Raw genomic sequence first — 25286 nt, forward strand, 5'->3', positions numbered from 1 at the left:
TATATATATATCTTCAATTAAAAAAAATTTTTACTATGAAAATTTTCTAAATTAAATTTTCTTGCTAGCTGATATTAAAAATCTTTTCTTTAAAATAATTTTTATTAAATTTTTATATTTCTTATCAATAAGAACCAGATTTGTATACACATGTGTGTTATTTTCCTTAAATGTTATGATGTTGAAATCTTTTTTGATATAAACATGATTTGGGTCAAAGTAAATCAAATTATGGTTGTCTAATAATGCATATTTTGCAGATTTGATCATTTTTGGGAGTAAAGAAGGATTTTTAAACTTTATAGCTTGTTTGCATGATTATAAGTGTTAAATTTTAGTATTTTTTTTCTATTCTAAAAGTCCTTTTCTGTTATCTATGCAGTATCTTTTTTGTGCTTATATAGTTTATGAGAAATATCATTCCATTATCCAATTACATCTGAGTGGGCAAAATTCAAATATTTTAAATTTGAGCTGTTTAATTCACATTTTTTTAGTCCCACAAATGAGTGTGTTTGCATTGCCATGGAAATCTTTTATTTTTCAAATTTCTTTGAATTAATTGGATTAAAATTATTGTAAATGTTATATTTATTAATTTAATAATGTTAAATTTAAATCTTTCAAAACCTTGTGTAAATGTATTGTTTATTTAAATATACGAGAGAAAATTTCCTGTGAGTAAAGTAGTCAAATTTCTGCATATGGAACATGCACAGAAAAGATTTTGTTATAATGAGTTTGATTCAATCAATAATATGAGTAAAACAGCAAAACTAATGCTGAATTGCTAAGAAAGTATGTACAACTGTTCTTGTAAATCCCAGAAAGCAACCTAGACATTTAAACAGATGGAAAAATTGTTTATTGTATTGTAAGTCACAAATTGTTTCCTGCTAAAAAAAAATGGTTTCAAGCATCTTAGTATGTTGAAACATCCTTACATCAGCATAATGTGAAACATAAAAACAAGCTAAAACAGCAGTTGATCATAAGTAAGTTCTAGTTACACTAAAACTAACTTTAACAGAGTTTGTGATATTAGTTAAAAACAAAACATTACTATCAATTTTGACACTAAATATGTAATTAGTTAATAACTTAATAAGAATGTTTACTCATTTCTCATCATTTGTACAAGGCCACAAATAAGACTAATATATGACTACTTTATACTGGTAACATAATTATAGGACAAAGGAAACTAGGTTAACCCAGTCATCCTCCAACATCTTATAAACAATTGTATATACAGAAATAAATTCAATAATGATTGATTATATAGGATAGAAAGTTACAAAATTTTATTAAAAGTAATTTTATTCATAACTAGCATGGATGTTGCACTGCCTACATAAAACATTATTCTAATACATGTCTTGTGACATCATAATTTTCAAATCCTTTTGTGTCACCTACTGTCACATGTTTATCTCTTCCCACCTAAAAAGTGTGACATAATAGACATTAGTAAGATTTGTTCACAGACAGAAGTAAAGTATGCAGGCTTTTCAATCTGCAAATTTTAGTGTATAATAGTTAAGATTCTAACATGCATAATAAATATTTCAAGCATTTTATTGTGTCTGTAACATTGCATATATCTGGCATTTTTACATGCATATGTATTCACATATATTGCAATTTTAACTTAATATAAATTTGATCTTTACTTATCAATAATTGATATCAAATTACATTTATTGTTTCTAGTATTTAATAAAATAGTATAGTATACATTTGATTTAATACAGATTAATTTTATAGAAAATTATATTAATTACATACAAAATAGTCTAATATTTAATTCAAATAGCAAATTAATTCATTTTTCGAAAATTTTTATTTATTTTATTTTACATTACATTTTTCAATTTATGAGAATATTCATATAAATAAATTGTGAAGAAACGGTTTTTGAGTTGAAATCAAAGTTTTCTGACTAAAACTCTGAAAAATAAAAATTTGTTTTCATTTACCTGTGTTATAAGTAGGTGTTCTTATTGACCATTCTTTCTCATCTAGAACAATTTGAGGATGCGATGATGCTTCTTCTTGTAAATCCCACAGAGCAATAGATCCATCTATCTAATTTCATAAATGTAAATGAAAATAAATGACTAATGTTAATATAACAATAAATATATGTTTAAAAATTAAATTATTTTGATATTAACCATTCCTGCAATAACAATATCAATGTTTTCTGGACCAAAACAACAACAGCTTGGTTGACCATTAGATGTTAATATTCTATATCAAGCCAAATTACAACAAAAATTAAGTTTTCAAAAAAATAAATATAAAAAAGTAAAAATATAATATTCAAAATATATTCAAAAATTGTTAACTACCTTTCTGGTTTTAATGGCTGATTAATATTCCAAATACATATAATACCTTTTTCATTTAAGACAGAATTTGGTATCTGCTGCCAAAAACAATGACAAATAACTATCATTTGATTACTTTTAAAAATAAAAATTAAAATGTTAATAGCATCACTTACATTAATAGAAGTTGAATGCACTGAGAGTAAAAAATTGGTTTTTATATTTGAAAAACTGAGATAAGTTATTGGACTTTCTGAAAAAAACAATTAATAAATTAGGAAAGTTTTCAAAACTATTGATAAAAAATTAACACCAGTAGACAAAATAAAAATTAAAACTTGATTTTTCTATCTTAATTTGAAAGACTTAATATAGTGAAGTTGGAACATAAATTACTGTAAAAACTTTTTAAAATAAATTATAATTTCTACATTTAAACCTATTTAATTCTTTTATTAACCTAGTTCAAAAAGAATCAAAAACATAATAGATTTCATGATAATTTCAGCCAATTAAATTGAAAAAGGATTTATTAACATTATAATTTTGTTACTAATAATATGATGTTGTACAGTAAAACTTTCTTGATATTACAATCCCAAGACTTAGAAAAACTAGTCACCTCAAAAGGTGGTCTTATCAAAGGGAATGACAAAAATATAACAAATACAGATTACTGTATTTACTATGTCCAGTAGTATTCTAGTGCAATACTACACAGGCTACCATGCAGGCAATACAGAAAAAGCTGTTTAAAAAAATGCTATGTATTGATTAACATTATACTGCAAGAAAATTTTTTTATTAATACATCACATATAATTCTGTGTACTGTACATGAAAATGTAATGCACATGTTCTTTAATGTTTGATTTAAAGTAATATGAAATAAACATTTGTTTTCTCTGTTTTAACTTTTTTGATAAGATGATGGCTTCAACATTTCTTTTCTATTTGGTCAAACAGATTCCTCTTTTAGGCCAAATGAATTCCAAAAACTGCCCAAATTCTATCCAAATTTATTGTCATCATTTGTATTTTATCTATCCCTGTTAATGAAACGATTAAATTCATTAGCTTTCTTATGTTATTTAGTTTAATAAGAATAAATAAAACATAAAAATAAAACATAGGCTAACTTGTTGTTATGGATATTAATAGCAAATTATGTATATTTACCATAATAGAATCACATAGGAGAAAACGAAGATATTGAAGTAAGAAAAAATAAGATAAAAATAAGTGATTTACATGGTAAACGAGCCCCATGGTTTAGATTTTATCCCATCTGGAATGATGAAACTGTTCACAATTTCACTCAAAAGGATTATGAATCCAGATGGTCATTGGTTGGGTATAAAAGTGGTTTGCTTAAGGAGGTTTAAAAACAATGAGTCTAATAGTGATTGGCTTAAAGATATGGTCATCTGAAGAGGTTTTACTGTATATCAATTATAAGAATAATTAAATTATTTCTTATTTCATTGTTTAATAAAAAAATTATCCTAAATAAAACAGCATACAATAATCAGTTATGCAAATTAAATATAAAATATAACAATCTATATCAACTAAATAAAATGTAATACTGTATTTCTGATAACTTTGATAATGCAAGAAAATTTAATAAGCAAGTTATATCAAAACATAATTTTCCAAAGTTGTAGGAATGAATAATTTGACTTTATTTAAATCATTTCTCATAAATTATTATTAAGGTTAGCTAATTTCAATAAGTTTCAAGATTTATATAACATTGCAAATTAATTAATTTCTTAATCTGATTAAATTCACTTTAATCTTTCCTGCATATAAACATTAATATTCTTGATATCGACCTTTAGATGTCTCAAATTTGAAACAATTTTAAAATAATTGAATTTAAAATAATCTTATGTTTAACTTAATAATTTACTTCAAAAAATAATTTTAAAATTAAGTTTATAAAATAAAATATGTAAAATAATTTGCAAAATTTCTATTTAGTGTTCTATTTTTATATTTTATAAATTTTGCAATCATAAATTATAACATGCTTACTTAATTATGTTTAAATGTATTCTTAAAAAAAAAATTTTAAATAGCAAATATAAATTACCTGCCAAAAGAGATAATGAACCAGTCTGTATAAATCCTTGACTAAAATTAATATTTGTATAATTTTCTGAGAGTTTTTGTAGATTAACATCTGCTAATTCTTCTTCTAAGACATGTAAGATCATCTAAATCAATTAAACATAACTTTTTGTTTATTAAAAATTCATCTATATATTTGAATTGTATAAATTTACATACTTGACCAACATTCTGGACAAATTTATTTAAATAAATAGCATCAGTTTTCAACCTGGAATTCCAAGTAACATTTTTAGAGTTTTCTTCTTCTAAATCACCTAAAAATATAACAATGTTTGTTTCATACATCAATATAAAATAAAAATATACCATACACTTAAGAGAGTCTTATTTTGTTAACTATGTGGAACTAGGTGGAACTATGCAATCTCAATATTGATTTGTCACAATAACATTCTTTTTTTCTTTCTTTATTCTACAGGTTGGTCCATTTAATTAATCAATTCACTGGAATAACTTGAAAAATATGCATCTTGCAGAAAATTCATTAAACCAAAGATGTTAGACTGATTGTAGTACCAACCAACTTTACTTTCTTAAATGGGAACCTCTAGTTTTTATAGTGCATTGTGCAATAACATATTTTCATGCAGACACCACATTGCAAACAGCTTGTACAAAATGTGCCACAGAATTGTGAGACATTTCCAACAGAAAATTGACTTACACATTTAGGAAACTGAAAATGTCATTGAACATCGTTTCCAACAGGAGAAAACTATGAAAGACAAGGGAACTCATGTTAATTAAGCACTCTGCTAAAAGTTTAATTAATATAAAAAATGTATTGAGAAAATTTAACATGACTTCAAGTTGAGCTTGAGAACAGATTTTAAAAATTAACCAAGATCAACATCTCTTTATCACAAGCATGATGGCTTTAACACAGTGTGGTATGAGTTTTGATATCAGTTAATTTTTTAAGAAAAAGATTGATTCCATCAAATAATAATTTCCTAATGATATATTTAGCATTTTTCTTCCTATTTTCAATGAATTTCACAGATATCCATAGATACATGTGCAAAAGATATGGCAGCTGTGTAAAAGTTGAAATACTCATAACTTCTGATAAGAACTGTACATCTTTTGAAAAAATGTTTCAGATAAAAGTTAGATTCTACATAGAAAACTTGTTTGTTTTCTATGTAGAATCATAATACGCAATAAAAAAGTGGGAATTTCCATTTAAGAAAATGAAACTGACACCATTTTCACTGATTGTACCACTATTTATGATAAAACTGATAGAGCCATTTTGTGATCCCATTGAAGTTTAACATTTTTGGTTTCATAAAGTTTTTGCAGGATGTATATTTTTTAATTTATTCCAGTGGATTGATTAAAATGAACTGCCCTGTACATGGAGCTCAGAGCTTTACTATTTCATTTCTTTAGTATTTAATAACATTTGATTAAATTTAAATTTGAAATTAAATAAAAAATTTCATTTTACTTAGTTTTTGAATAAAATTTTTAAAAAATTACATTAAAAATTTTATTTATGGAATTTCAATAACATTTAATAATCAAATACCAATATCATTTTAAAAAATACATTTAAGTTGAAGCTAGTATTAAAAATAATATTTGTCTTCTTTGATGTCCTTCTGTACCCAGTAAGGACATATTAATATAAGTGTTTCTGGTGTGTACAAAAGAGTATCAAAGAAGACAAAAATTTTATTTTATTTTTGCATTATTTTTAATTTTAAATATATTCTTTAAAATTATTGTTAAATTAATTTAAAAATTTTATATTTTTACAGTCAATTATCGTTGCTAAACCAATTAATAAGATTTGATAGAAAACTTTGTCTCCCAATTTATAAATGAATTGCTTACCAAACTCTAGTTGAAAAATTAAACATTTCTATTAAAAAAAAAAAAAAAAGACTATTATGATATTTTTGTGATGTTATAGTATAAGCTTATAATCTGGCACTTAATAATCTAAAATGTACTGTATGTAAATTCTTTCCCATATGCCAATGCAAAGATAGTGCACCTAAAAATAGATTTCTCATAGTAAGAGCAGATATAGATTTTGTAATATACAGTGCATGTCTAGAAAATAAATATATGCACATTGTAAATGTTGGTTTTGTGCAATAAACTATTCATTAATATTTTTGAAAATTTTTCAATAAATCTTAACACTCATAGTCATGCACTGTGTCATATTCAGACTGATTAAAGTGTGTGGTGTGCATAAACAAATCCAAAACATACAGCAGTGTATGCTGGTACAAAATGTACAGTAATATCTGCAATATTCAGATTATAGAAAACATCAAATTTTGCAAAAAATATAAAGACGTCTCATAATTTGGCATTTTTGATAAACTGACACCACTCTGATACCATAGGTGTCAGATTAACAAACTTCTACTGTATTTGTAAAATTATGTTTTGCTTTAAAAAGTTAAAATTTTTAAATAAAATTCTAAGCCAAAAGCACCACTTTAAACTATACTTGTTTAGAAATTTGGAAACAATTTTGTTTTTGTGTTATCATGATCATTAATAACTTATGTAACCACAAATATACATTAGTATAATATAATATATATATATATTTTATATTCTTGTATATTATATTATTAATGAAATATATATATATCTATTTCATTAATAATATAATATACAAGATACAAAATATATATCATTGCTATTTCTACAATTACATTTATGTTTACATATAACCAACTGCAGATTCTTATTATATATTCCATATCATTTAAATACCTCCAAAACCATGTTGATCATTAGGTGGAATTTGTGTCCATTTTTCTCTTGAATTTATCTCATCAGTTTGAATTTCTTCATCATGACCATATTCAGTTTGAACAAATACCTAATAATTTGGAAAGAAATTAATAATAAAATTTACTTAATTCAAAGACTAGTAATTAGGAATATATATTGAAAGTTTATTATATTTACTTGTTTTGTATTGGATCTGCCAAAACGACGTATATAAACATCATACTTTACTGGAGGTAATTCAAAGAGATCGAATGTCATTTGATCAAGAGTAATGATTTCTAATAGTTCAGTTCCTCGCTTTCTAAAATAAATCAGTGTAAAAAAACAAGTTTTTCAAGCATATTTTTAATTAATTCATAAAATCTTGAAAATTTTATAAAAAGTACTAGTTATACCTTAATTTATTTGAAGCTTTTTTCCTTTCTTGTTGTTTTTGAACAGTTTTAAAATTGATGAATGTTCGTGTATAATTCTGAAGCTGGTTTACTTTTTTTGGAACTTCCCAATCATTTCCATATGGCTGCTCTTCATAATACCTACTACTTTTACTCTAAAATTGAAAATTTGTTTTAATTGTCATTTTAAACATACTAACAAAATAAAAATATATACTTTTTATACCCTCTTCAAATAGTTAAATGGATTATCTTCTTCAGTTTTCAAATTATTTTTATGTTCACTTTCTTCTATCACCGTTTCAGTTTTATCATTATTAATTTTATCATCATCAATGTCTGAATTTATTTTTTCACTTTCTATCTCATTATCATCATTGTCATCATCATCATCATCGTCATCCTCTTCAAAATCTGATTCATAATCCTTTAAAAAGAATATGAAAGTATTAAATAACAAAATAGTATATTCTTTTTGAGTATAACTCTTAAATTCTAATTAAATATTAATAATTTATATGCAACAGAAAAAATGTTTCAGATAAAAGTTAGATTCTACATAGAAAACTTGTTTGTTTTCTATGTAGAATCATAATACGCAATAAAAAAGTGGGAATTTCCACAATAATAATTTCAGGACTTTTATTTTCAAAATTTGATATAAATTCTTATATTTACAAAATATAATCACTGAACTTTGCATATTTTGACAAATTTATTCATTTAAAACTTATTAGATCAAGGTGTCTTAATTATAACTCAAGAATGATACTTAATGTGATTGAAGAATATTAAGCCAATGAGATGATTATTATTTTACTTTTAAAACTGTGAAAATTCAAATTTTTTAAATTACTATTGTTAATTTAATAATTTTACTAAACATTATTCTACATTGAAGAGATGCTTTATTAATTAAGCAAACTAAACAATAAATTCTTATAAAAACTATTATAAATAACAATTTCTAACAATAGAAAATCTTAAAATGGATATATTACTTCAAAATCATCTTCATAATTATAATCACTTCCATCAGAATTTTCCTTTAAAGTGTTCTGTAATTTATTTTCTTTAACAGTTTTTGGAGACAGATAAGATGACTGCTAGAAATGAAAACATAAATAAATTTAGTTTCATTAAAATTCATATCTATACACTGTTTTCCTCATTAAATCCCAGATTTATTTTTAAAATGTACTGTTCATATTCCTCAGGGTTTATTTGAAGTCCCTTGGTTTGTCTTATAACAGGCGATGAGTGAATACAAATTGAAAGAACTACCTTAATTACTCATGCATTTTTAAAACTATCAAAACTGTTTATTGACTGTATTTATGAGCTGCAGCTAAATTTGAAATAATTACTGTTTTTATAGTTAACTTGATTCATCATATTCTGATTTGATTTTTAAGCTGTCATTCATGTCTATTTTGATGTTGTTGTCAGAATCAAGATCTTTACTATCATCTTCTGGTTTAAATTCACTATCTTCAATTTGAGTTTACCTAATCAATCTTTGGATGAGCTCTTGACTTATGAATTCAATTGCAACTCTCCTAAACTCAATATTCAACAATATTTTAAAATTTATTGCCAAAATTGTTCCAATTAACCTTGGAACAGAAAGTGCTGTTCAACTTTAGACAATTTAAATAAGTACAGTTTTAATTAGATTTTTTACCTGTCACTCTAAACTACATTATCCAGTACTTTGCAGTACTTCAATGTGTTGTCCATGCTTTTCAACCTGGGGTTTATTTGAGACTGAGATTTATTTTTACCTGCACCTTTATTCCTAGGATTTATTTAAAGACTGGGATTCAATTGAGAAAATTGGTATATTACATACAACTACTGACAAAAACATTGAAATCAAAGAAAGTTATTCAGTTAAATTTTAAATATAACACCATAAGCACAAACACAATAAGAAACTATTGTGTTTGTGCTTCTGGTGTTATATTGCATTGAATATAACACCACAATGCAATTTTCACTATAAAAATATTCAATGCAACTGCATTGAATATTTTTATGGTGAAAATTATCAAGTTCCTCATTAAGCTACACAAAACATTTTCTTACCACAAATGCATTGGCTGATATTGCTTTATTTATAGATATATAAACAGAAAAAGCTAATATCATATTTATATAGCAAAACAGTTTTAAATCATTTATTCAAATATGCATATTTCTTTAAAGCTAGAAATTTCCTTTAGAAAATATTGACATAATTTACTGAATTAAAATAGTGAATATAAAGTATGTATTTGTAGCTAATAATTTAATTAACAATATTCAAGTGAAATTATGATAAAAGTAAAACAACCATCACATCATATGAGAGAGAATAATTACATATAAAAAAAAAACAAAATAAAAAAACAACACCAGGACCTCTCACTATTTTGAGAATATCCAATTGACTTGTTTCCAAGATTGGGTTTGGCTTAATTTGATTATGGCAACATGACACATAAGCAATCTGACGAGGAGAATGGTAAGCTGGCCCCTATTTAGGTGTTACTAATGCGAAGAGAATCCAGAAAACCCCACATGGCCAGATGGTAAGGTATGAACTTACAACCAACTACCAGTGTTCAGTGGTTTTATACGCTCAGCCATTGGTGGGCTCTCCAAGATTGGGAGTTAATTTAAATAAAAATGATGATAATCAATCATTCATAAAATGTAAAATTATGAGAAACGAAAAGATAGATATCTCAAACAAATTTTTAAAAGAGTGAGCTCAATTTCTAAAGACATCAATATTTACTAAGGTGAGACAGAGAGAATTATTTCTGACAATGTTGTTCATAATCACCTTAATAATAAAGGATTCAAATTTTCTAAAAAATAAAAATAAAACTATAACTCACCAAGAAACAGAAATCAAATTATTTAAAGTAGCAAAGATGACAAATGATATTTTTTAATATCTCTCTAGACAATAGCAGATTCAGAAATTTTTAGAGGGGATGCAGAAAAGAAACAATTTGCCTTACAAAATGTTTTACTATCTCACTTACCAGCTTTACTCAGAAAAGCTTTACAGTATCCTGTGCATCCTCCTATGACTTATCATAGAATTAATACCTTTGAGTGAAACCTCACCACAAAGTTTAGGTTTGAACACATTCCATAAGACCTAAGTAAATTTCAATATTTAAATGTTTGACCAGTAACCTGATATGGTTAATGGTCTAGCAATTATATGTTTTTAGTGGATGATAACTTCAGCAACCAGCTTAGCCCATCACTTTTTAACATAGGAGACATTTATCAGTCAGACTATAGTATTATCAGTGGGTTTATCCTTCCACTTCAAACCATATAAAGTTATACATATCATCTACCTGCATACCTCCCAGTATACTTGAATATGTGTTTGTAACATGCTTTATTAAAGAATGATGATGCACATCAAAATTATGAAATGATAGTTAAACTTACTGATATTTTAACATTTAAGTCAATTTATCAGTTCATTATTAGTATGTTTTATAATTTTTTCAATATCATATACATTTTCCAGAAAATTAACAGATTTTTTTCAGTTTCCCTGATAATTCCACAAAATTTACCCAATTTCCCTGACATATCCAGGTTTTCCCAGTTTTCTTGGTTGCTCGGCACTCTGATTCTTAATATTTTGTTTGAACATAATTATAAATTTTTTATCTTCAGAAATTTTTCAAAAAATAAAATAAAATGTATTTGTTGTAAGGTGAATTATTTTGTATAACTTAGCAATCAACCTGACTCTCTCTTCATCCACTGAAAATATTAAATACAGAACAACTTCTATTTATATCTTTAAATATTAAGTTTGAAAGTTAATAAAATAGTTGTGCTGATCCAAACTCTTTTGTCACAGACTGTATTACTTAAAACATATAAATTAATTAAAAAATAAAAATAATATATTATTTAAGGCAGAAGCCTTATTTTNTGTGTGTTATTTTCCTTAAATGTTATGATGTTGAAATCTTTTTTGATATAAACATGATTTGGGTCAAAGTAAATCAAATTATGGTTGTCTAATAATGCATATTTTGCAGATTTGATCATTTTTGGGAGTAAAGAAGGATTTTTAAACTTTATAGCTTGTTTGCATGATTATAAGTGTTAAATTTTAGTATTTTTTTTCTATTCTAAAAGTCCTTTTCTGTTATCTATGCAGTATCTTTTTTGTGCTTATATAGTTTATGAGAAATATTCCATTATCCAATTACATCTGAGTGGGCAAAATTCAAATATTTTAAATTTGAGCTGTTTAATTCACATTTTTTTAGTCCCACAAATGAGTGTGTTTGCATTGCCATGGAAATCTTTTATTTTTCAAATTTCTTTGAATTAATTGGATTAAAATTATTGTAAATGTTATATTTATTAATTTAATAATGTTAAATTTAAATCTTTCAAAACCTTGTGTAAATGTATTGTTTATTTAAATATACGAGAGAAAATTTCCTGTGAGTAAAGTAGTCAAATTTCTGCATATGGAACATGCACAGAAAAGATTTTGTTATAATGAGTTTGATTCAATCAATAATATGAGTAAAACAGCAAAACTAATGCTGAATTGCTAAGAAAGTATGTACAACTGTTCTTGTAAATCCCAGAAAGCAACCTAGACATTTAAACAGATGGAAAAATTGTTTATTGTATTGTAAGTCACAAATTGTTTCCTGCTAAAAAAAAATGGTTTCAAGCATCTTAGTATGTTGAAACATCCTTACATCAGCATAATGTGAAACATAAAAACAAGCTAAAACAGCAGTTGATCATAAGTAAGTTCTAGTTACACTAAAACTAACTTTAACAGAGTTTGTGATATTAGTTAAAAACAAAACATTACTATCAATTTTGACACTAAATATGTAATTAGTTAATAACTTAATAAGAATGTTTACTCATTTCTCATCATTTGTACAAGGCCACAAATAAGACTAATATATGACTACTTTATACTGGTAACATAATTATAGGACAAAGGAAACTAGGTTAACCCAGTCATCCTCCAACATCTTATAAACAATTGTATATACAGAAATAAATTCAATAATGATTGATTATATAGGATAGAAAGTTACAAAATTTTATTAAAAGTAATTTTATTCATAACTAGCATGGATGTTGCACTGCCTACATAAAACATTATTCTAATACATGTCTTGTGACATCATAATTTTCAAATCCTTTTGTGTCACCTTTACTGTCACATGTTTATCTCTTCCCACCTAAAAAGTGTGACATAATAGACATTAGTAAGATTTGTTCACAGACAGAAGTAAAGTATGCAGGCTTTTCAATCTGCAAATTTTAGTGTATAATAGTTAAGATTCTAACATGCATAATAAATATTTCAAGCATTTTATTGTGTCTGTAACATTGCATATATCTGGCATTTTTACATGCATATGTATTCACATATATTGCAATTTTAACTTAATATAAATTTGATCTTTACTTATCAATAATTGATATCAAATTACATTTATTGTTTCTAGTATTTAATAAAATAGTATAGTATACATTTGATTTAATACAGATTAATTTTATAGAAAATTATATTAATTACATACAAAATAGTCTAATATTTAATTCAAATAGCAAATTAATTCATTTTTCGAAAATTTTTATTTATTTTATTTTACATTACATTTTTCAATTTATGAGAATATTCATATAAATAAATTGTGAAGAAACGGTTTTTGAGTTGAAATCAAAGTTTTCTGACTAAAACTCTGAAAAATAAAAATTTGTTTTCATTTACCTGTGTTATAAGTAGGTGTTCTTATTGACCATTCTTTCTCATCTAGAACAATTTGAGGATGCGATGATGCTTCTTCTTGTAAATCCCACAGAGCAATAGATCCATCTATCTAATTTCATAAATGTAAATGAAAATAAATGACTAATGTTAATATAACAATAAATATATGTTTAAAAATTAAATTATTTTGATATTAACCATTCCTGCAATAACAATATCAATGTTTTCTGGACCAAAACAACAACAGCTTGGTTGACCATTAGATGTTAATATTCTATATCAAGCCAAATTACAACAAAAATTAAGTTTTCAAAAAAATAAATATAAAAAAGTAAAAATATAATATTCAAAATATATTCAAAAATTGTTAACTACCTTTCTGGTTTTAATGGCTGATTAATATTCCAAATACATATAATACCTTTTTCATTTAAGACAGAATTTGGTATCTGCTGCCAAAAACAATGACAAATAACTATCATTTGATTACTTTTAAAAATAAAAATTAAAATGTTAATAGCATCACTTACATTAATAGAAGTTGAATGCACTGAGAGTAAAAAATTGGTTTTTATATTTGAAAAACTGAGATAAGTTATTGGACTTTCTGAAAAAAACAATTAATAAATTAGGAAAGTTTTCAAAACTATTGATAAAAAATTAACACCAGTAGACAAAATAAAAATTAAAACTTGATTTTTCTATCTTAATTTGAAAGACTTAATATAGTGAAGTTGGAACATAAATTACTGTAAAAACTTTTTAAAATAAATTATAATTTCTACATTTAAACCTATTTAATTCTTTTATTAACCTAGTTCAAAAAGAATCAAAAACATAATAGATTTCATGATAATTTCAGCCAATTAAATTGAAAAAGGATTTATTAACATTATAATTTTGTTACTAATAATATGATGTTGTACAGTAAAACTTTCTTGATATTACAATCCCAAGACTTAGAAAAACTAGTCACCTCAAAAGGTGGTCTTATCAAAGGGAATGACAAAAATATAACAAATACAGATTACTGTATTTACTATGTCCAGTAGTATTCTAGTGCAATACTACACAGGCTACCATGCAGGCAATACAGAAAAAGCTGTTTAAAAAAATGCTATGTATTGATTAACATTATACTGCAAGAAAATTTTTTTATTAATACATCACATATAATTCTGTGTACTGTACATGAAAATGTAATGCACATGTTCTTTAATGTTTGATTTAAAGTAATATGAAATAAACATTTGTTTTCTCTGTTTTAACTTTTTTGATAAGATGATGGCTTCAACATTTCTTTTCTATTTGGTCAAACAGATTCCTCTTTTAGGCCAAATGAATTCCAAAAACTGCCCAAATTCTATCCAAATTTATTGTCATCATTTGTATTTTATCTATCCCTGTTAATGAAACGATTAAATTCATTAGCTTTCTTATGTTATTTAGTTTAATAAGAATAAATAAAACATAAAAATAAAACATAGGCTAACTTGTTGTTATGGATATTAATAGCAAATTATGTATATTTACCATAATAGAATCACATAGGAGAAAACGAAGATATTGAAGTAAGAAAAAATAAGATAAAAATAAGTGATTTACATGGTAAACGAGCCCCATGGTTTAGATTTTATCCCATCTGGAATGATGAAACTGTTCACAATTTCACTCAAAAGGATTATGAATCCAGATGGTCATTGGTTGGGTATAAAAGTGGTTTGCTTAAGGAGGTTTAAAAACAATGAGTCTAATAGTGATTGGCTTAAAGATATGGTCATCTGAAGAGGTTTTACTGTATATCAATTATAAGAATAATTAAATTATTTCTTATTTCATTGTTTAATAAAAAAATTATCCTAAATAAAACAGCATACAATAATCAGTTATGCAAATTAAATATAAAATATAACAATCTATATCAACTAAATAAAATGTAATACTGTATTTCTGATAACTTTGATAATGCAAGAAAATTTAATAAGCAAGTTATATCAAAACATAATTTTCCAAAGTTGTAGGAATGAATAATTTGACTTTATTTAAATCATTTCTCATAAATTATTATTAAGGTTAGCTAATTTCAATAAGTTTCAAGATTTATATAACATTGCAAATTAATTAATTTCTTAATCTGATTAAATTCACTTTAATCTTTCCTGCATATAAACATTAATATTCTTGATATCGACCTTTAGATGTCTCAAATTTGAAACAATTTTAAAATAATTGAATTTAAAATAATCTTATGTTTAACTTAATAATTTACTTCAAAAAATAATTTTAAAATTAAGTTTATAAAATAAAATATGTAAAATAATTTGCAAAATTTCTATTTAGTGTTCTATTTTTATATTTTATAAATTTTGCAATCATAAATTATAACATGCTTACTTAATTATGTTTAAATGTATTCTTAAAAAAAAAATTTTAAATAGCAAATATAAATTACCTGCCAAAAGAGATAATGAACCAGTCTGTATAAATCCTTGACTAAAATTAATATTTGTATAATTTTCTGAGAGTTTTTGTAGATTAACATCTGCTAATTCTTCTTCTAAGACATGTAAGATCATCTAAATCAATTAAACATAACTTTTTGTTTATTAAAAATTCATCTATATATTTGAATTGTATAAATTTACATACTTGACCAACATTCTGGACAAATTTATTTAAATAAATAGCATCAGTTTTCAACCTGGAATTCCAAGTAACATTTTTAGAGTTTTCTTCTTCTAAATCACCTAAAAATATAACAATGTTTGTTTCATACATCAATATAAAATAAAAATATACCATACACTTAAGAGAGTCTTATTTTGTTAACTATGTGGAACTAGGTGGAACTATGCAATCTCAATATTGATTTGTCACAATAACATTCTTTTTTTCTTTCTTTATTCTACAGGTTGGTCCATTTAATTAATCAATTCACTGGAATAACTTGAAAAATATGCATCTTGCAGAAAATTCATTAAACCAAAGATGTTAGACTGATTGTAGTACCAACCAACTTTACTTTCTTAAATGGGAACCTCTAGTTTTTATAGTGCATTGTGCAATAACATATTTTCATGCAGACACCACATTGCAAACAGCTTGTACAAAATGTGCCACAGAATTGTGAGACATTTCCAACAGAAAATTGACTTACACATTTAGGAAACTGAAAATGTCATTGAACATCGTTTCCAACAGGAGAAAACTATGAAAGACAAGGGAACTCATGTTAATTAAGCACTCTGCTAAAAGTTTAATTAATATAAAAAATGTATTGAGAAAATTTAACATGACTTCAAGTTGAGCTTGAGAACAGATTTTAAAAATTAACCAAGATCAACATCTCTTTATCACAAGCATGATGGCTTTAACACAGTGTGGTATGAGTTTTGATATCAGTTAATTTTTTAAGAAAAAGATTGATTCCATCAAATAATAATTTCCTAATGATATATTTAGCATTTTTCTTCCTATTTTCAATGAATTTCACAGATATCCATAGATACATGTGCAAAAGATATGGCAGCTGTGTAAAAGTTGAAATACTCATAACTTCTGATAAGAACTGTACATCTTTTGAAAAAATGTTTCAGATAAAAGTTAGATTCTACATAGAAAACTTGTTTGTTTTCTATGTAGAATCATAATACGCAATAAAAAAGTGGGAATTTCCATTTAAGAAAATGAAATGAAACTGACACCATTTTCACTGATTGTACCACTATTTATGATAAAACTGATAGAGCCATTTTGTGATCCCATTGAAGTTTAACATTTTTGGTTTCATAAAGTTTTTGCAGGATGTATATTTTTTAATTTATTCCAGTGGATTGATTAAAATGAACTGCCCTGTACATGGAGCTCAGAGCTTTACTATTTCATTTCTTTAGTATTTAATAACATTTGATTAAATTTAAATTTGAAATTAAATAAAAAATTTCATTTTACTTAGTTTTTGAATAAAATTTTTAAAAAATTACATTAAAAATTTTATTTATGGAATTTCAATAACATTTAATAATCAAATACCAATATCATTTTAAAAAATACATTTAAGTTGAAGCTAGTATTAAAAATAATATTTGTCTTCTTTGATGTCCTTCTGTACCCAGTAAGGACATATTAATATAAGTGTTTCTGGTGTGTACAAAAGAGTATCAAAGAAGACAAAAATTTTATTTTATTTTTGCATTATTTTTAATTTTAAATATATTCTTTAAAATTATTGTTAAATTAATTTAAAAATTTTATATTTTTACAGTCAATTATCGTTGCTAAACCAATTAATAAGATTTGATAGAAAACTTTGTCTCCCAATTTATAAATGAATTGCTTACCAAACTCTAGTTGAAAAATTAAACATTTCTATTAAAAAAAAAAAAAAAAGACTATTATGATATTTTTGTGATGTTATAGTATAAGCTTATAATCTGGCACTTAATAATCTAAAATGTACTGTATGTAAATTCTTTCCCATATGCCAATGCAAAGATAGTGCACCTAAAAATAGATTTCTCATAGTAAGAGCAGATATAGATTTTGTAATATACAGTGCATGTCTAGAAAATAAATATATGCACATTGTAAATGTTGGTTTTGTGCAATAAACTATTCATTAATATTTTTGAAAATTTTTCAATAAATCTTAACACTCATAGTCATGCACTGTGTCATATTCAGACTGATTAAAGTGTGTGGTGTGCATAAACAAATCCAAAACATACAGCAGTGTATGCTGGTACAAAATGTACAGTAATATCTGCAATATTCAGATTATAGAAAACATCAAATTTTGCAAAAAATATAAAGACGTCTCATAATTTGGCATTTTTGATAAACTGACACCACTCTGATACCATAGGTGTCAGATTAACAAACTTCTACTGTATTTGTAAAATTATGTTTTGCTTTAAAAAGTTAAAATTTTTAAATAAAATTCTAAGCCAAAAGCACCACTTTAAACTATACTTGTTTAGAAATTTGGAAACAATTTTGTTTTTGTGTTATCATGATCATTAATAACTTATGTAACCACAAATATACATTAGTATAATATAATATATATATATATTTTATATTCTTGTATATTATATTATTAATGAAATATATATATATCTATTTCATTAATAATATAATATACAAGATACAAAATATATATCATTGCTATTTCTACAATTACATTTATGTTTACATATAACCAACTGCAGATTCTTATTATATATTCCATATCATTTAAATACCTCCAAAACCATGTTGATCATTAGGTGGAATTTGTGTCCATTTTTCTCTTGAATTTATCTCATCAGTTTGAATTTCTTCATCATGACCATATTCAGTTTGAACAAATACCTAATAATTTGGAAAGAAATTAATAATAAAATTTACTTAATTCAAAGACTAGTAATTAGGAATATATATTGAAAGTTTATTATATTTACTTGTTTTGTATTGGATCTGCCAAAACGACGTATATAAACATCATACTTTACTGGAGGTAATTCAAAGAGATCGAATGTCATTTGATCAAGAGTAATGATTTCTAATAGTTCAGTTCCTCGCTTTCTAAAATAAATCAGTGTAAAAAAACAAGTTTTTCAAGCATATTTTTAATTAATTCATAAAATCTTGAAAATTTTATAAAAAGTACTAGTTATACCTTAATTTATTTGAAGCTTTTTTCCTTTCTTGTTGTTTTTGAACAGTTTTAAAATTGATGAATGTTCGTGTATAATTCTGAAGCTGGTTTACTTTTTTTGGAACTTCCCAATCATTTCCATATGGCTGCTCTTCATAATACCTACTACTTTTACTCTAAAATTGAAAATTTGTTTTAATTGTCATTTTAAACATACTAACAAAATAAAAATATATACTTTTTATACCCTCTTCAAATAGTTAAATGGATTATCTTCTTCAGTTTTCAAATTATTTTTATGTTCACTTTCTTCTATCACCGTTTCAGTTTTATCATTATTAATTTTATCATCATCAATGTCTGAATTTATTTTTTCACTTTCTATCTCATTATCATCATTGTCATCATCATCATCATCGTCATCCTCTTCAAAATCTGATTCATAATCCTTTAAAAAGAATATGAAAGTATTAAATAACAAAATAGTATATTCTTTTTGAGTATAACTCTTAAATTCTAATTAAATATTAATAATTTATATGCAACAGATCAATTATTCTTATTTGATAAATTATTTAAATAATTTGAATTGAATAATAAGGCCCTCAGATTTATTATTGTTTGTATTTTTTCTTTGGAAAAAATACAAACAATAATAATTTCAGGACTTTTATTTTCAAAATTTGATATAAATTCTTATATTTACAAAATATAATCACTGAACTTTGCATATTTTGACAAATTTATTCATTTAAAACTTATTAGATCAAGGTGTCTTAATTATAACTCAAGAATGATACTTAATGTGATTGAAGAATATTAAGCCAATGAGATGATTATTATTTTACTTTTAAAACTGTGAAAATTCAAATTTTTTAAATTACTATTGTTAATTTAATAATTTTACTAAACATTATTCTACATTGAAGAGATGCTTTATTAATTAAGCAAACTAAACAATAAATTCTTATAAAAACTATTATAAATAACAATTTCTAACAATAGAAAATCTTAAAATGGATATATTACTTCAAAATCATCTTCATAATTATAATCACTTCCATCAGAATTTTCCTTTAAAGTGTTCTGTAATTTATTTTCTTTAACAGTTTTTGGAGACAGATAAGATGACTGCTAGAAATGAAAACATAAATAAATTTAGTTTCATTAAAATTCATATCTATACACTGTTTTCCTCATTAAATCCCAGATTTATTTTTAAAATGTACTGTTCATATTCCTCAGGGTTTATTTGAAGTCCCTTGGTTTGTCTTATAACAGGCGATGAGTGAATACAAATTGAAAGAACTACCTTAATTACTCATGCATTTTTAAAACTATCAAAACTGTTTATTGACTGTATTTATGAGCTGCAGCTAAATTTGAAATAATTACTGTTTTTATAGTTAACTTGATTCATCATATTCTGATTTGATTTTTAAGCTGTCATTCATGTCTATTTTGATGTTGTTGTCAGAATCAAGATCTTTACTATCATCTTCTGGTTTAAATTCACTATCTTCAATTTGAGTTTACCTAATCAATCTTTGGATGAGCTCTTGACTTATGAATTCAATTGCAACTCTCCTAAACTCAATATTCAACAATATTTTAAAATTTATTGCCAAAATTGTTCCAATTAACCTTGGAACAGAAAGTGCTGTTCAACTTTAGACAATTTAAATAAGTACAGTTTTAATTAGATTTTTTACCTGTCACTCTAAACTACATTATCCAGTACTTTGCAGTACTTCAATGTGTTGTCCATGCTTTTCAACCTGGGGTTTATTTGAGACTGAGATTTATTTTTACCTGCACCTTTATTCCTAGGATTTATTTAAAGACTGGGATTCAATTGAGAAAATTGGTATATTACATACAACTACTGACAAAAACATTGAAATCAAAGAAAGTTATTCAGTTAAATTTTAAATATAACACCATAAGCACAAACACAATAAGAAACTATTGTGTTTGTGCTTCTGGTGTTATATTGCATTGAATATAACACCACAATGCAATTTTCACTATAAAAATATTCAATGCAACTGCATTGAATATTTTTATGGTGAAAATTATCAAGTTCCTCATTAAGCTACACAAAACATTTTCTTACCACAAATGCATTGGCTGATATTGCTTTATTTATAGATATATAAACAGAAAAAGCTAATATCATATTTATATAGCAAAACAGTTTTAAATCATTTATTCAAATATGCATATTTCTTTAAAGCTAGAAATTTCCTTTAGAAAATATTGACATAATTTACTGAATTAAAATAGTGAATATAAAGTATGTATTTGTAGCTAATAATTTAATTAACAATATTCAAGTGAAATTATGATAAAAGTAAAACAACCATCACATCATATGAGAGAGAATAATTACATATAAAAAAAAAACAAAATAAAAAAACAACACCAGGACCTCTCACTATTTTGAGAATATCCAATTGACTTGTTTCCAAGATTGGGTTTGGCTTAATTTGATTATGGCAACATGACACATAAGCAATCTGACGAGGAGAATGGTAAGCTGGCCCCTATTTAGGTGTTACTAATGCGAAGAGAATCCAGAAAACCCCACATGGCCAGATGGTAAGGTATGAACTTACAACCAACTACCAGTGTTCAGTGGTTTTATACGCTCAGCCATTGGTGGGCTCTCCAAGATTGGGAGTTAATTTAAATAAAAATGATGATAATCAATCATTCATAAAATGTAAAATTATGAGAAACGAAAAGATAGATATCTCAAACAAATTTTTAAAAGAGTGAGCTCAATTTCTAAAGACATCAATATTTACTAAGGTGAGACAGAGAGAATTATTTCTGACAATGTTGTTCATAATCACCTTAATAATAAAGGATTCAAATTTTCTAAAAAATAAAAATAAAACTATAACTCACCAAGAAACAGAAATCAAATTATTTAAAGTAGCAAAGATGACAAATGATATTTTTTAATATCTCTCTAGACAATAGCAGATTCAGAAATTTTTAGAGGGGATGCAGAAAAGAAACAATTTGCCTTACAAAATGTTTTACTATCTCACTTACCAGCTTTACTCAGAAAAGCTTTACAGTATCCTGTGCATCCTCCTATGACTTATCATAGAATTAATACCTTTGAGTGAAACCTCACCACAAAGTTTAGGTTTGAACACATTCCATAAGACCTAAGTAAATTTCAATATTTAAATGTTTGACCAGTAACCTGATATGGTTAATGGTCTAGCAATTATATGTTTTTAGTGGATGATAACTTCAGCAACCAGCTTAGCCCATCACTTTTTAACATAGGAGACATTTATCAGTCAGACTATAGTATTATCAGTGGGTTTATCCTTCCACTTCAAACCATATAAAGTTATACATATCATCTACCTGCATACCTCCCAGTATACTTGAATATGTGTTTGTAACATGCTTTATTAAAGAATGATGATGCACATCAAAATTATGAAATGATAGTTAAACTTACTGATATTTTAACATTTAAGTCAATTTATCAGTTCATTATTAGTATGTTTTATAATTTTTTCAATATCATATACATTTTCCAGAAAATTAACAGATTTTTTTCAGTTTCCCTGATAATTCCACAAAATTTACCCAATTTCCCTGACATATCCAGGTTTTCCCAGTTTTCTTGGTTGCTCGGCACTCTGATTCTTAATATTTTGTTTGAACATAATTATAAATTTTTTATCTTCAGAAATTTTTCAAAAAATAAAATAAAATGTATTTGTTGTAAGGTGAATTATTTTGTATAACTTAGCAATCAACCTGACTCTCTCTTCATCCACTGAAAATATTAAATACAGAACAACTTCTATTTATATCTTTAAATATTAAGTTTGAAAGTTAATAAAATAGTTGTGCTGATTCCAAACTCTTTTGTCACAGACTGTATTACTTAAAACATATAAATTAATTAAAAAATAAAAATAATATATTATTTAAGGCAGAAGCCTTATTTTGAAAAAAGGAACAATGTTTGCTTTCTCTTTCATTTAAATTAAATTAAAATAAATCAATTATTTTATATAACAAAATGTATTAATTAATATAATAATAATACATATATAATAAAATAAGATAATTTTGATAAGTTTTTGAATTACCTTTGATGTGGACGGAATTTCCTCATAGTCATTTAATGCATGTCTTTTCTGCACTTTCTCTTTTAATATCTGAATTTTTAAAAATAATATGTTAGTAAAGTACATATAAAGTTTGAATTATTCAAGAAAAAAAAAAATTGAGAACATTAATAAATGAAATCCATATGAATTTTAAACAAATTTCATTTATAATTTTAAACTATTCTAAATATTATTATTTTAATGTGAACAGAATTATTGATAATATCAATAAACTAAAATCAAATGTGTTCATGAAGATTAAAAATTAAATTATAAAAAATATTAGCTTAAGCATTTGGTGTTGGCCAGGCAAACGCAATGAAGATGCTATAATAATATAAAAGTTTGTTATAATTATATAATGATATCCAATACATAATAGTCCATATAAGTACATTCAATAATATCACAGGTACTCTAGTTAAATCATTTTAAACAAAAATAAAAGAAAAGCATAACATTGTTGAAGGGAATAAACAAAAACTTTTTTGCCATAAATTGTGCCATGACCAATCGCAATGCCATCACTTGAATTTATCCCTTCTTTACACAATACAAAGTCTCACTTGATGTTTAATGGCATATATATAGAGTTTTTAAAATGTGAAAGTAGAGTTATCTAAGGATCTGAGCCTAGTGAATGAAATCAGTATTGGTTTATAGCCAGATTTCCGGTAGTTGAATGAATATATTCTTAACTTAGATTCAGCATACTTTAAAATAAGCTGGGCTGAACTTCAAAACAATAAATAAAAAATAAATTCATTAGAGTTAGATGATCTATTGCAGCAAGAAGCAAAATTGTAAAATGGAAAAAGATTAACTGGTTCTCTACTTTTGAAGAAGTAAGAAAATATGGTCTGATTTTTGCTTAATGTTTTGCTAAGATAAATTGACTTTCTGACGAATAAGATTTTATTTTACTTTAAAAAGTTCTACATCCAGAATTCAATCTCATGACTTTTGCATTATTTTAGCAATGCTTTAACCAATGAAACCATAATTATAATTGCTAATGTCTTAAAATTTTTATCAAATATATTTAATTCACTGTTTATTTAATTTAATCAATTTTATTTAGACTGTAAAAGTCAAAACAACAATTTTCAAAAAAAAAATTAAACCAGATATTTTATAAGTTATTTATTCGTTTTTTTTATAATTTTAAATCAGCTATATTTTTTAATACTTTAAAATTTAGCCTTTATTATGAACTTTAGTAAATCTGTTCTCAGTTAAACCAAATGAAAAACATAAAATAAAACAAAAGACTTAATACTTTGTAGAAGACAAGGTGGAAATATTTTCAATTATAATAATTATTTTTAGAATTTAGGATTCCAAATTCTCCTCAATATCAAATTTAAAACAAAAATCTAAATTCCAAAATTGTTAATACTAATTAAAAATATTTCTATTTTGGTTTCTAAAAAGTATTAAGTGTTTTGCTTTATCATAAATGGTGATTCAAAAAGGACTTTACAACTTTGGAAGTATATAGAACAGGGGTCGCCAAAGTGGTTGATATAACATTATTGGGGGGTCGATTATCAAGCTTATCTGTCTCACTGATTGTCAGTTACAAAAATTATTATTAACAAATATATAATAAATAAATAAAAATGCAAAATTAAAAGAAATGTATTAAAATAGTAAGTGCTTTTTTTTGCTTGTAACACAAACTTTTTGGTGGGGGGGTCAATATGAGGTTTCGAAAACTTGTAGGGGGTTGACAATCAAAAACGTTTGGTGACCCTTGATATAGAATTTCAATCAAAAGACATAAATTAAATAAACCAATTCTGTAGTAAAACACATCAAGTTTTACCTCAAATAATCATTTTGATTCCATGTGAGCAGGAGTGTCGTTTCCACTATGGAAAGTATGGAAGACTTCATAACTCACATTTTTGCAGATATGGAATTCCATACCTCAGAATATTGAAAAAATTATTTATAATTTAATGCAAGGCAAGCCAACGCACTTGCTCTCAGTATGAAAACAAATTTTTTCCTTGGATGTTGAGCAATCAAACTCTTACATAATCCAAAGTATCAAAATTTTTCTATATTTTTTAA

At 24.9% G+C, this 25286-nt stretch overlaps 2 protein-coding genes across 4 annotated transcripts in view; both read right to left on the minus strand.

Moving 5' to 3' along the window:
* The window catches only part of LOC111612495 (WD repeat-containing protein 60-like), a 32680-nt gene extending 23690 nt beyond the window's left edge, over positions 1-8990 (minus strand). Inside the window, exons 1-11 of one of the 3 annotated variants that reach the window (XM_023353721.1) lie at positions 8635-8989; positions 7860-8060; positions 7634-7788; positions 7416-7539; positions 7218-7326; positions 4629-4726; positions 4432-4555; positions 2510-2586; positions 2355-2428; positions 2178-2253; positions 1980-2088 (exon numbers count right to left, since the gene is read on the minus strand). In XM_023353721.1, coding sequence (XP_023209489.1) covers positions 1980-2088; positions 2178-2253; positions 2355-2428; positions 2510-2586; positions 4432-4555; positions 4629-4726; positions 7218-7326; positions 7416-7496 — 748 coding nt within the window. In that variant the 5' untranslated portion in view covers positions 7497-7539; positions 7634-7788; positions 7860-8060; positions 8635-8989. Of the gene's footprint in view, positions 1-1979; positions 2089-2177; positions 2254-2354; positions 2432-2509; positions 2587-4431; positions 4556-4628; positions 4727-7217; positions 7327-7415; positions 7540-7633; positions 7789-7859; positions 8061-8634 lie in introns of all 3 variants that reach the window. The other 2 variants (XM_023353720.1, XM_023353722.1) reach the window with 2 other exon arrangements.
* LOC111612494 (WD repeat-containing protein 60-like) overlaps positions 8617-25286 on the minus strand; it is a 32181-nt gene continuing 15511 nt past the window's right edge. Inside the window, exons 5-18 of the mRNA XM_023353719.1 lie at positions 23187-23255; positions 20086-20190; positions 19304-19504; positions 19078-19232; positions 18860-18983; positions 18662-18770; positions 16068-16165; positions 15871-15994; positions 13949-14025; positions 13794-13870; positions 13617-13692; positions 13419-13527; positions 11224-11282; positions 8617-8739 (exon numbers count right to left, since the gene is read on the minus strand). Coding sequence (XP_023209487.1) covers positions 8617-8739; positions 11224-11282; positions 13419-13527; positions 13617-13692; positions 13794-13870; positions 13949-14025; positions 15871-15994; positions 16068-16165; positions 18662-18770; positions 18860-18983; positions 19078-19232; positions 19304-19504; positions 20086-20190; positions 23187-23255 — 1506 coding nt within the window. The remainder of the gene's footprint in view (positions 8740-11223; positions 11283-13418; positions 13528-13616; positions 13693-13793; positions 13871-13948; positions 14026-15870; positions 15995-16067; positions 16166-18661; positions 18771-18859; positions 18984-19077; positions 19233-19303; positions 19505-20085; positions 20191-23186; positions 23256-25286) is intronic.

This window comes from Centruroides sculpturatus, unplaced genomic scaffold, assembly GCF_000671375.1.
Source record: "Centruroides sculpturatus isolate CEXI.00-Female unplaced genomic scaffold, Cexi_2.0 scaffold1708, whole genome shotgun sequence".
In the NCBI taxonomy this organism is placed as follows: Eukaryota; Metazoa; Arthropoda; class Arachnida; order Scorpiones; family Buthidae; genus Centruroides; species Centruroides sculpturatus.